Genomic DNA, 12,892 nt, shown 5'->3' with positions numbered 1-12,892 from the left:
TAAGGGTTGCCCATGCCTTTTCCCACAATGACAAGCCAGGGTTCCAGGGGGAGGTCTGTGCCCTGGCCTGAGGTGTCGGGGATGTCTCTGCCCTGTCCTAGTTTGCCAGCCTCAGGACCCATGAAAAGGTCTGTGCTCTGACTCACAGTGGGGGCCTGGGGGTGCAGGAAAATGTCTGTGCCTTGTGCTTGGTGACAGCTTCAGGACCAATCGTGCTGTCCCTGCCCTTGGTGACAGCCCAGGGGGTGACATCCATGTGCTGTCCCATGGTAACAGTGCATGGAATGAAGGGGGCATCCATAACTTATCCCACAAGCCCGAGAGGCAGGATGAGGCCCGTGCCCCTTGCCATGGTGGTGGCCTGGGGATGCAGGGAGATGTCCGTGCTCTATCCCGTGGTGACAGTGTGGGGAGCGAGAGAGACGCCCATGTGATGCCCCACGGGCAAATCTGTGTGCTGACCGGAGTGACAGCTTGCGGCACGCGGGGACACCCGTGATGGCCAGTAGCGGGTGTGCCCTGCACACGGGGCTGGCCTGGCATAGCTGGGGACACTCGTGATGGTCAGCGGAGGGTGAGGACGGCCCCTCCGCCCCGTGAACTGCGCATCCCCCGGGCCCCACCGTGCGCATCCCCCGGGCCCCACCGCGCCCCCCGAGCCCGGCCCGGCCCCACCGCGCTCCCCGAGCCCGGCCCCACCGCGCTCCCCGAGCCCGGCCCCACGGCGCCCCCCGAGCCCGGCCCCACCGCGCCCCCCGAGCCCGGCCCCACCGCGCCCATTCCCTCCTGCTCGCTCCGGGCCCCGCCCCCGGGCCCCGCCCACCCCGGCCCCGCCCCGCCCCGCCCCGCGCTCCCGCGGCCCCGCCCCGGCGCGCGGCCGCGCAGGCGCGGTGCAGGCGCCGCGGTGCCGCCCGGAGCCGCAGCGGCAGCGGCAGGGCCGGGGGGCCCGAGCGGCACCGGCAGCGGCACCGGCAGCGGCAGCGGCAGCGGCAGCGGCAGCGGCAGCGGCACCGCCTCCGCCACAGCCCCGGCGCGGCGCGGCGCCGCCAGCGCGCCTGCATGAGGTTGATGCTGCTCTGCTGCACCTGGAGGGACGAGCCTATGGGAGAGGACGAAGGTGCGTGACCCTCCGAGCCCCCCCGGCTGACTCAGCGCTTCCGCCGCCGCTCGGGCCCCGCGCCCCCTCAGCCCGGCTCATGCGGGCCCTCCCGCCGCCCTGCGGCCCCCCGCATCCTGCCCGCATCGTCCCCAGCCTCCTCTTCGGCATCCCCATCCCGCGCCCATGCACCCCCAGCGTGCCCCCTGCACTGCCCACCCAGCCCGCATTACCCCTGCATCCCCAAATGTCCCCGTGAGCCCGCATCCCTCCCTGCACCCCCTCACCCAGACCGCATCCCTCCCTGCACCCCCTCACCCAGACCGCATCCCTCCCTGCACCCCCTCATCCAGCCCGCATCCCTTCCTGCATCCCCCACTGCATCCCTCTCTGGTCTGTGTCCCCCTTGCGTCCCGATGTCCCGTGTTCCCCCACCCACCCGGCGCCTTCCCCACAGCCTGCCTGCATCACCCTCCAACCCTACGCCCCCCTCTGAAGTGCCTGTCCTGCACCTTACGTTCCCCGTGGCCCCCCACACGTCCCCTGCGCTCCCCAGCCACCCTGCATCCCTCTTGTACCCACAAATCGCCCCCTGCACCTCTCACTCGTCCAGCCCACATCACCCACTGCATCCTCCACTGCTCCCCTAAATGTCACCCTGGATCCCACCCTACATCACTCCCCTGGCCTGAATGCCTCTGCACCCCATCCAGCCTACATCCCCCTCACACCCCCAAATGTCTCTGCATGGCCCCTGTTCACCCTGCATCCCTTCTGCACCCCCAGATCTTCCCTGTTCCCCCAGTTCAGCCTCCATCCCCCATCCTTCCTTGTACTGCCACCCAACTGCATTCTCCCCTGCACCCCCAAATCTCCCTCATCCTCCATGTCAATAACTGTGCATCCACCCTGCATCCCTGCCTGCCCCTCCCAGCTGCACCCTCCTGCATCTCCTGCTGCACCCCTGTCCAGCCTGCATCTCCTCCTGCACCTCCACATGCCCCCTGCATCCCCACACTTCCACATCTCCCCCTGCACCCTCCATGTGCCCCTCCTGCAGTCCCCATGCCCTCCAACCTGCATCCCTCCTGCACCCCCAGATCCCTGATATGCCTTCCTTCCCCTCTGCACTCACTGGGCCCCTCATAGCTCCCCACACCCCCCCAAGACCTTGCACCCCCAGGACCTCTGCAGCCACCTTGCACCCCTCTGTGTGTCCCCCATTCATCCCCCACCCTGCACCCCTCTTTGTCCCCCCATGCACTGTGCATCCCCCAGAACCCTCTGTACCCCTCTGTGTTCTCCTGCATCCCCCAGCACCCATCCAGCATCCCTGTGTGTCCTTCTGCATCCTCCATCACCCACTCTGCACGTCCCAGTGTCCCCCATTGCACTGTGCGTGCCCCAGCACCCACTCTGCACCCCTCTGTGTCCTCCATTACACTGTGCATGCCCCAGCACCCACTCTGCACCCCCTGTGTCCCCTCATTGCACTGTGCATGCCCCAGCACCCAACTGCACCTCCCAGTGTCCCCCATTGCACTGTGCATGCCCCAGCACCCACTCTGCACCCCCCTGTATGTCCCCCCATTGCACTGTGCATGCCCCAGCACCCACTCTGCACCCCCCTGTGTCCCCCAAAACCCCTCCAGCACTCATCCTGCTGTCCCCCCATGCACCCACCAGCCATCCTACACCCCGCCATCCTCCCTGGATCCCTTGCCCCTCTGTGCCCCCATGCTGCCTCCTCTGCCCTGTCCTGCCCCTGCCCTGTCACCAGCCCTGGGGCCATGGGTGCCACCACCGACCTTGACCCGTTGCAGGATCAGTGGGCAGGGGATGGGATTCACCACCCCGGGCAGAGGGATTTGGTCCCGCCTGTGGCTGTGGGTGGCCCCGGGGCTGGCTGGAAGGGTGACAGCCCTGTCCCTTGTGTTCCCCTGGCTGCAGGGACCGAGCTGCCGGTGTGTGCGAGCTGCGGGCAGGGAATCTACGATGGGCAGTACCTGCAGGCGCTGAAGGCTGACTGGCACGCCGACTGCTTCAGGTGGGACCCGCCAGGGACAGCGGGGACGCTGGGGACACCGAGGTGGATGGTGTCATGGACATTGGAATGGATGGCCTTAGGGACACCGGGATGGCATCAGGGACAGTGGGCTGCTCTGCAGGGACAGGGACAATGCTCCCTTCCGTTCCAGCCACGGCAGGGACACGCTCGCTCGCTGGAGCGTGGCTGTGGCTCCTGGGGTGCTCCAGCTGAGGCCAGGCCTGGCGGAGGGCTCTGCTGCCTGTCCCTCACTGTCCCCTCCTGCCGGGTGACAGGGCGCGTGTGGCTGATGTCACCCGCCCCCCTCCCTCCCAGTTTCCTCTTTCACTCGAGCTGTTGGAGCCCCGAGAAGGAGAAGGAGAAAGGGCCCGGGTCAGGGGGCACAGGGGTGTCCAGGACCTGAGAGGGTTCACTGTGGGGCTGGGCTACCCAGGGTTGTCCCCGGGGTGTGTCCCTCTTGCTGGAGGAGGAGGATGCTGGCGGCGGTGCTGAGGAAGAGCCGCGTCCTGAGCACTGGAGCCAAGTGAGTGGCAGTGGGATTGAAGTGGGAGCGGGTCAGGACGGGCTCTGCACCCCAGGGAGCCCCGGGGGGCTCAGGGGGCTCAGCCTGTGTCCCCCGTGCTCGGCTGCCCCGCTCTGGGCCGTCAGCCAGAGCAAAGCCACTACGGGGCCGCAGATGGATCCGGTCCCCCCGGATGAGCGGCTTCCGGCAGCGCTGGGCCTGCTGAAAGCTTTCCTCCTCCTGCTCCTGCCCTTCCTCCTCCTCTTCTGCCTCGCCCCTTCTTCTCCTTCTCCCCCTCCCCTTCCCCTTGTCCTGCGTTTCCCCCTCCTCTCCCTCTCTTCTCCCCCTGCTGCTCTTCCTCCTCCTCCTCCTCCTCCCTGCCCCCGCCCCCAGCCCAGGGGAGGTTTGGTGCTGCGTCATCGGAGGGGGAGTCCTCGTGCGGTGACGTCATGGGGTGGGGAAACTCCGCGCCATGACGTCACCGCTGGTTGGTATTCCACCTGCGTGGCCGGGGGCGGGGGGGGGGACTGCGACAGTCCCCGGGCACCCCCGGCATCCCCTGCAGTGTCCTGCAGCAATCCTGCACCTCCAACAACACCCTGGTACTGCACATCCCCTACAGGAAATCCCCTACAGCCCCCCTGCACCCCCTCTGCAACCCAACACCATCCCGTGCTGCAAATCCCCTACAGGAAATCCCCTACAGCCCCCCTGCACCCCCTCTGCAACCCAACACCATCCCGTGCTGCAAATCCCCTACAGGAAATCCCCTACAGCCCACCTGTACCCCCTCTGCAACCCAACACCATCCCGTGCTGCAAATCCCCTACAGGAAATCCCCTACAGCCCCCCTGTACCCCCTCTGCACCCCTCACACCCCACAGCATCCCCTATTGCAAATCCCCCACAGGAAATCCCCTACAGCCCCCCCCGTACCCCCTCTGCAACCCAACAGCTTCCCCTACAAGAAATCCTCTACAGCTCCTCCTGCATCCCTCAGCCCCCTCCCCAAGAGGTTCTCCCACCTTGCAGCCCCCTGCACCCCTTCCACAGCATCCTCTGCACCCATTCAGCGCTCCCCTATAGAAAATCCTCTCTGGCTCCCCTTCTGCACCCCCAGCCACTCCCACACCCCCACAGCAATCCTCTCTGGTACCCCCTGTCCCCTCCTGCACAGTCTGATGTGTACCCCTGCTGCTGTATCCCAGAACTGACAGGCCCCTCTGCACCCCTGGGCACACCCTGCTGTTGTCACCCCCTGGTCCCCCCAGCAGCTCCCCCACCCCTGAATCCCTTGCAGATTGTCCCAAGGCTGGCATGGCCCTGGCCAGGCTAGCGTGTCCCTCTGGCTGTCAGTGCCAGGGTGGGGAGTTTATGACCAAGGGGGCATGACCCTCTGTCCCTGATCAGGCTGGCACATCTGTCCCACAGAGGGTGGGGCATCTCTCTGTGTATCCATGACCAGGCTGGCATATCCCTGTGTGTGTCCATGACCAGGCTGGGACATCTCTCTGTGTGTGTCTGTGCCAGGCTGGCACACCTGTGGTCAAGCTGGGACATCTCTCTGTGTGTGTCTGTGCCAGGCTGGCACACCTGTGGTCAGGCTGGGACATCTCTCTGTGTGTCTGTGCCAGAGACACACGCAGACTGGCACATCTGTCACCACGGTGTCGTGTCAGTGACAAGTCTGGCATATTCTTCTGTGTATCTATGACCAGGTTGGCACGTCCCTGTGTGTGTCTGTGACCAGAGTGGACATCCCTCTATCCATGATTAGGGTGACATGTTCCTCTGTGTGCCCATGACCAGGCTGTGACAAATGTGAGCAGGGTGGCAGACCAATGACTAGGGTGGGACTTCCCTCTGTATGTCTGTGACCAGACTGGCATGTCACCCTAGTCATGGATAGAGAGACATGCCCTATCTGTTACCAGGGTGGGATGTCCCTCTGTAACCAGGCTGCCATACTTGTGACCAGTCTGTCTCATCCCTCTGTAGATCTGTGCCAGGCTGGCACTTCTGTCACCAGGGTGGCATGTCTGTCACCAGTCTGGTACATCCGTCTGTGTGTCTTTGTCCAGGCTGGCACATCCATGCAGGGCTGGCGCTTCCCTCCTCATGCCTCTCTCTGCCCCACATCCTGTCCCTTGTCCACCCCAGTGTCCCCATGTGTCCCTGCAGCCCCAGCCTGCACTGTCACCTCTGGAATCACCTGCTGTCACCCTGGGGATGGTGACACATTGATGCAGTGGCCCTGCAGCTACATAGGAAGTATGCTTGCCCAGAGAGTGGGGTGGGCAAGCACTGGCTGTGCCCCGGGGTGACAGTAGGGACGAGGTGACAAGGGTGTCCCTGTCCCTGCCGCAGGTGTTGCGAGTGCGGGGCCTCCCTGTCACACCAGTACTACGAGAAGGATGGGCGCCTGTACTGCAAGAAGGATTACTGGGCACGCTTCGGGGAGCTGTGCCACGGCTGCTCCGAGCAGATCACCAAGGGGCTGGTCATGGTGAGCACCACGGGGTCCCCAGGACACGGAGCCTTGTGCTGAGCTCCTGAGGAGCAGGGGAGGTGGGAAAGGGGTGCAGACCCCCAGCACCACTGGGTGTGTCATGGATGCCGCCTACCTTTTAGGAGATCCTGCAGGTCCTTGCTGGGGTTGGGAAACGCAGGGGAGAAGCTCAGGGTGGTGGGAGATGTTTGTGCAGCCACCTCTAGCTTGGTGGCACTTCTGTCCCCACCTTTCCATGACTCAGCCTGCCCTACCGATGGCCCCAGTGCACCCGTGGGTACTCCCAGGCCCCTCCGAGCCCTGGCCCTGCCCTCGGTGCCTGGACAAGGGGTCCCGGGGCTGATGGCACTGCCCACAGGTGGCCGGGGAGCAGAAGTACCACCCCGAGTGCTTCAGCTGCCTCAACTGCCGCGCCTTCATCGGGGACGGGGACACCTACGCGCTGGTGGAGCGCTCCAAGCTCTACTGGTACGTCTGCTCTGGGGAGACCGGGGGGACACGTCCCCTGGCACCCCCACCCACCCTCCCGCTCTGCTCCCCACAGCGGCCACTGCTACTACCAGATGGTGGTGACACCGGTGATCGAGCAGATCCTGCCAGAGTCGCCGGCCTCCCGCATCCCCCACACCGTCACCCTCGTGTCCATCCCCGCCTGCTCCGACGGCAAGCGCGGCTTCTCCGTGTCCATCGACCAGGGCTGCGGCACCGAGCACCCGCGCACCGTGCGCGTCCGAGAGTGCGTCCCTGTCCCCCTGCCACCGGCCCCTCCCCAGGGCTGGGGCATCCCCTGCCCCTTCTGCCCCTGGGATCCATCCCAGGGAGGAGGAGGGGTGGTGCTAGGCTGTCCTCATTGTCCAGGGGTGGCCTGTTGGGACCGTGGTGACGTGTGCCCAACTGCAGGGGGGTTTGTGGGGGCCGTGCTGGTGTGTCCCTGACTGTGCTGGCATTGCCTCATATGCCAGAGTGGGCTCTGGATACTACACGTGTCCCTGTGTGGTTAGGGTGGCTTGTGGAGACTGTGACAGCATGTCCTCGTCCAGGAGGTGACAGTGGGGTCTTACACACCCGTTGGGAGTGTCCTAGCACACCCCCCTGATGGTGACAGTGTCGGGGGTCTGACCCCACCGTCCCCGCAGGGTGGACCCGGACTGCATCAGCCCTGACATGAAAAACTCCATCCACGTTGGTGACCGCATCCTGGAGATCAACGGGACCCCCATCGGCCACGTCCCCCTGGATGAGGTACGGTCCCCCTGTCACACCCCAGCCAGCCCCACTTCCGCCGCGTCCCCAAACCTGCCCCATCGTCATTTCCCTGTGCAGATCGACCTGCTGATCCAGGAGACGAGCCGCCTGCTGCAGCTAACCATCGAGCACGACCCCCACGAGCCCCTGGGCCAGGAGCCAGGGCTGGCAGACAGCCCCCTGCCTGCCCTGTGCAGCCCCCTGCGCTTGCCAGCCCCCGCGCCCTGCGGGGACCCCGCTGCCATGCGCCAGCGCGCTGTCACGTAAGGCCAGCTCTGCTCCCTCCCCTGCTGGGTCCCCCCTGCCCCGAGCACTGCCCCACTGACCTCTGCCCTCCATCCTGCAGCAGGAGCTGCAGCACGGACAAGTCCCCGGGCTCGGGCTCCGTGGGCTCTCCCGCGTCCCAGCGCAAGGACATCGGGCGCTCCGAGTCCCTGCGCGTCGTGTCCCGCGCCCACCGCATCTTCCGCCCCTCAGACCTCATCCACGGAGAGGTGCTGGGCAAGGGCTGCTTCGGCCAGGCCATCAAGGTGGGCAGGGGACACAAGCGTGGGGGTCTCGGCTCCCCAGGATGGAGGGGGATGGCTGAGTCCCTGCACTCCTGGCCAGGTGACGCATCGGGAGACAGGCGAGGTGATGGTCATGAAGGAGCTGATCCGCTTCGATGAGGAGACGCAGAGGACCTTCCTCAAGGAGGTGAGGGTCCCCTGTCCTTAATCCCCCAGGTTGCACGAACCCAAGGGTGACCCAGCCCCGCGATTGCAGCCCTGCCTGCTGAGCCCACGAGCAGCAGCTCTGTGCAGGGGGTGTGGGAGCCTTGGGGTGTCACGGACACGGGGCTGAGGGGGTCTCCTGCAGGTGAAGGTGATGCGCTGCCTGGAGCACCCCAACGTACTCAAATTCATCGGGGTGCTCTACAAGGAGAAGAGGCTCAACTTCATCACAGAGTACATCAAAGGGGGCACCTTAAGGAGCCTCATCAAGAACATGGTGAGAATTGGGGGAGGCAAGTTGGTCCTCTACCACCCCACAGCCACAGGGGACTGGGGGACCCCTCTTCGTTTTCTATTTCCTGGCAAATTCCCCTTCCTGTCCCCCAGGACAGCCACTACCCCTGGAGCCAGCGGGTCAGCTTTGCCAAGGACATCGCCGCTGGCATGGTGGGTGCCACCATGGGATGGGTGGGTGGGGCAGGTACCGGTGAGTGGGGGGACCATGGCATAGGTGTGCCCCTGCTCTCAGCCCACCTTTCCCTCAGGCCTACCTCCACTCCATGAACATCATCCACCGCGACCTCAACTCTCACAACTGCCTCGTGCGGGAGGTGAGTCCCACCTTGGCGCTGGCCTCCCCCAGCCTGGCTGGTGCTCTCAGTCCCTGTGTGGCTCCCCCAGGCCTCACCCCTCCCTGTGCCCCCCAGAACAAGAGTGTGGTGGTGGCTGACTTCGGGCTGGCGAGACTGATGGTGGACGAGAAGAGCCAGCCCGAACATCTCAAGAACCTGAAGAAACCGGACCGCAAGAAACGCTACACAGTGGTGGGGAACCCCTACTGGATGGCCCCCGAGATGATCAATGGTGAGGGAAATGTGACCAGCCAGGGCTCTGTCCCCAGGCAGGGGATGATTGGTGGGGCTGGGATGGGAATGTGTGTCATGGCCTGGCCCTGTGTCTGCAGGGAGGAGCTATGATGAGAAGGTGGACATCTTCTCCTTCGGCATCGTCCTATGCGAGGCAAGTGCCCCTGGGGCTGGGGTCTGGCATGGGCACTGGGGTCCTCATGGCATTTGGGGTCACTCCCCCAAGGTTGGGGTGTCGCCCTTGGGGTTGGGGTGTTTAGAGTCTCTACCTTAGGATTGGAGCTTTTTCCCTTGGGCTTGGGGTCCCCCTTGGGGTTGGGGTCCTCCTTTTGGGGTTGAGGTCCTCATAGTGCTTGAGTTCCCCCTCTTAGACTTGGAGTCCCCCCTTGGAGTTGGGGCCTCTCTCCTTTGGTTAAGGGTCTCCCTGTTGGGGTCTCTCCCTTCGGCTTGGGGTTTCTTCATTGTATTTGGGCTCCCTCCTGGGGCTTGGGCATCTCCCCCTTGGGGCTTAAGGGTCCCTGTTTGAGGTTCCCCCTTGGTGCTGAGCCCACTACCCCCAGATCATCGGCCGGGTGAGCGCCGACCCCGATTACCTGCCCCGCACCACCGACTTCGGCCTCAACGTCCGGGGCTTCCTGGAACGCTACTGCCCCCCCGCCTGCCCCCCCAGCTTCTTCCCCATCGCCGTCTGCTGCTGCGACCTGGACCCCGAGAAGCGGTGGGTGGTGGGGATCCCCAGGGGTCCCTGGGCAGGGAACGGGGTGGGGACAGAGCCGGCGGAGCTGCCACGTGTCCCCCTCGTGTCCCCCTCGTTGCGCAGGCCGTCCTTCGCCAAGCTGGAGCAGTGGCTGGAGACGCTGCGCATGCACCTGGAGATCCACCTGCCGCTGAGCTCGCAGCTGGAGCAGCTGGACCGAGCCTTCGGGGAGACGCACCGGCGGGAGGGGGGACTGCCCGCGGCCCCGTGGTAGAGCCCCCGCCCGCGCCCCTCTGCAGCCGCGGGACAAGGAGCTGCGCCCGCCACCCGCCGCTCCTGGGCTGCCTCACCCCGGGGCTGGACCCCCGGACGTGCCCCCGCCCCGCCGCCCACCCCGGGGAGCCGGATCTCCCCGGGGCCGCATGGCCCCGGGCACCCCTCATGCCGTAGCTCTGCCCACCGGGACCAGCCCGGCTGGCCGCGCCGCGGGGACCGTGCCCGCGTCCCCCACGCTGGCTCACCTCCCCTTTGCACAGCGGGGCTGCCCCCGCCGAGCCCCCGGGCTGCCCTGCGGCGGTGCCTTGGCTTTCCCTGAACTTGCACTTGGACACAGGAGGGACCCCCGGCCCCCCAGGGCACCCTCGTAGCAACGCCCTGAGGCTGCTCCCGCCGGCAGCCCGGGTTCGGGGGGTTGCCGGCACCCCCGGCTGAGCGAGGGGTGGGGTGGTGGGGGGCACCCCCGTGGTGTGGGGACGGGCACGTAGCGGTCCCCGCCAGCGCCACACCTCCGCTGCCCGTGCTGAGCCCTGACCACGCCGCCCCGGGGACACGCCGGGTGCCCCAGAGGGACGTGGGGCTGCGGCTCATCTCAGTCCCCCTGCCCTGGAGGGCCCGGGGGGTTGCGCCACGCGGTGCTTTTCATGCTCTTTATTCAGGTTCATTTTTCTGTAAGATATTTAAAGAGAAGAGTTTGTATTATTTTTTCATACGACGTAGCGTTTGCCATTTGTCACTGCCTCGGTTCTGCTTTCCCAAAGGGATCAAACTGTGAAGCCTCTCCGTGCACTTTTGCCCGGGAAGTCCAAGGTGACGTCCTCTGTGGAGGCGGGAAGGGAGCTCAAACTGTGATGTACCCCGAGCCGTGAGTCAATAAATCCTTCCCCGCTCGCTGCCCGGCCTGTTGGCAATCGCTCGCCTCCCCCGGGGGGCTGGGAGCTCCTGTGGAAACTGAGGCAGGAGGGGATGGTCCCTCTGCCCAGGGTGGGGCTGTGGCACTGGCCATGGTGGCACCCACAGCTCGCTCACCCCCGCGGGGGCAGTACTGTTGTCCCCCTTTGTGCTGTCCCCATCCCATTGTGGGTGCCCCCATCTGGGACTGGTGCCATCCCTGCTTATGTCACCAGGGCCTCCAAGTGCTGTGTCCCCTTGCTGGCCCGGTCACGCCAGGGTGGTGACAGAGCCGTTGTGACCATCGGTGCCGTGGAGCTGATTTGCTTTTGGTGTAAAAGCAGCCCCAGAGAACGTGAGGTGGCTCATGCTGGGGTAGGCCATGGTCCTCCTGTGCTGTCCCTCTGTCCTCAACACCCTTTTAAACCAAACTAAGGTCTCCAAGTGGGAGAGCTCCATCCTTGGTAGACGGTGAGCTTTGGAAGCTGGAACCCAAAGAGCTGAGGGAGGAGTGACAGGGAAGGAATGGGACTGGGGAGATATCCCCAAGGATGTGATGCTGCAGCTGGAGAAGGAGCCTGAAGGGGTCCCAGGATCCAGGCTGGAACCCTCTCCAGGAAACCTCGTGGTTTATTGCTCCAGAGGGACGTGAGGGGATGTAGTGGCAGTGGCTCGGTCCCCTTTCCTGGGGTGGTTCCTGACTGCCTGTTCCCCAGTGCCCCAGTGAGGGACAGGGACCAACACCCTGCCTGGTGTCACAGGCTTGTCACACCTTCCTTGGTGACACCACACTGCCCCTGGTGACACCCCACTGTGCTGATTCTTTGCCCTGAGAGCAGGACACTTGTCACTCCCTGGGAATGCTGGGCTGAGGGACCCACTGTGGCCATCACACCTGGGAAACCCCAGTCCCCTGCTGCCACAGGAGAGCAGGACCCCAGGAGACCCTCAGCCCTGCAGTAGGAACCCCCAAACCCATGGGACCCCCCCCAGCCCCTCACCCAGCAGGGTGCAGGGATGCCTGGTGGTGCCAGGGACACCACAACCACTGGGACACTTGCTGGTGGCCCTTGGGGCAAGAGCCAGCAGCTGGCCACAACACCAAGTGGCCACTCAGTCACCCCTGTGATCAGCAACTCATCCCAGACCACGCCACCAGCTGGGACACCCCCTGGCACCCCCAGACACCCCCACAGAGGTGGCTCTGGCACTGCAGTGGCCCCATGCTGTCACTCGAGAGTCCCTTCCAGAGGTGTGCAGCACCCTGTGCCCAAATCCAGCCCTGGTCCAGCCTGACCCAGTGCCTGTGGGAGGGACTCATCCCATCACCAGCACCTGGCTGTCCCCTCCAGCCATCCCTTCCCAGGAGGGACAAGGCCACCCAGACCACGTCACAGGCCACCAAGAGCTGCCACTGCATGCACTGTCTCCTCCCAGGTCCTGCTCTGTGCCCTCCCGGGGATGTCTCTGGTAGGGTCCTGCCCATGTCTGACCCCAGTTTGGAATGGTGGCATGTGGGGAGCCAGGTGTCCCCACCAAGGGGGTGGCCAAAGGCACCAGTGGCTCTGGAAGGGCACAACTGAGAGATCCAGACATGAAGTGTCAGCTGTGGGTTTGTCACCTGCCTCGTGGGGAAGTTTGGGACTCCAGGGGAAAGGAGGAAGGGCAGGTTCTCCCAGAATCCTGGCAGGGTGGGCACTGGTGCTGCTGGGACCCTCCTGGGGGACATCTTGTGACAGGGGTAATGGGCAGAGGCTCCTCATGAGGCTTGAGATGTGCAAGGAGAAGAGGTGCTGGGGACCAGCCAGGACACCCAGCTGCACAGGGATGTGTGGAGATGGAAAAGGATTCCTGGGATCCCACCAGGGCACCTGGCTGCACAGGGATGTGTGGAGCTGGAGGAGGGTCATAGGGGTCTGGCTGGGGTGTCCAGCTCCATGGGGACATGAGGTCTGGTCCCCATCCCTGGCCACAGCAAGACTCGCCCCCACATGAGGATTTTCCAGTGGTGAGCAGGCAATGGCTTTGGGATCCTCTGGAGCCCTTTCCA

General features: G+C 65.1%; 1 protein-coding gene across 3 annotated transcripts; it reads left to right on the top strand.

Moving 5' to 3' along the window:
• Nucleotides 1–957: 957 nt before the first annotated feature.
• On the top strand, nucleotides 958–10,844 carry LIMK1 (LIM domain kinase 1). 3 transcript variants are annotated; one of them, XM_085557112.1, is made up of 16 exons: nucleotides 958–1,117; nucleotides 3,047–3,143; nucleotides 6,013–6,151; nucleotides 6,513–6,622; nucleotides 6,699–6,890; nucleotides 7,291–7,396; nucleotides 7,478–7,662; nucleotides 7,749–7,929; nucleotides 8,009–8,095; nucleotides 8,258–8,389; nucleotides 8,500–8,559; nucleotides 8,658–8,723; nucleotides 8,820–8,976; nucleotides 9,077–9,132; nucleotides 9,539–9,696; nucleotides 9,799–10,844. In XM_085557112.1, exons 1-16 carry the CDS (start codon nucleotides 1,060–1,062, stop codon nucleotides 9,947–9,949), a joined length of 1,935 nt encoding a protein of 644 aa, XP_085413238.1. In that variant the 5' UTR covers nucleotides 958–1,059; the 3' UTR covers nucleotides 9,950–10,844. The 3 variants fall into 3 exon arrangements, with proteins under 3 accessions (XP_085413238.1, XP_021396078.1, XP_085413239.1); XM_021540403.4 differs by having other exon boundaries at nucleotides 7,746–7,929; XM_085557113.1 differs by lacking the exons at nucleotides 958–1,117; nucleotides 3,047–3,143 and adding an exon at nucleotides 3,169–3,666 and having other exon boundaries at nucleotides 7,746–7,929.
• Nucleotides 10,845–12,892: the final 2,048 nt, after the last annotated feature.

This window comes from Lonchura striata, chromosome 19 (assembly GCF_050655825.1).
Source record: "Lonchura striata isolate lonStrDom1 chromosome 19, ASM5065582v1, whole genome shotgun sequence".
Lineage (NCBI taxonomy): Eukaryota > Metazoa > Chordata > Aves > Passeriformes > Estrildidae > Lonchura > Lonchura striata.
Note: the sequence above shows the minus strand (reverse complement) of the source record. Positions and strands in the feature narration are given on the sequence as shown.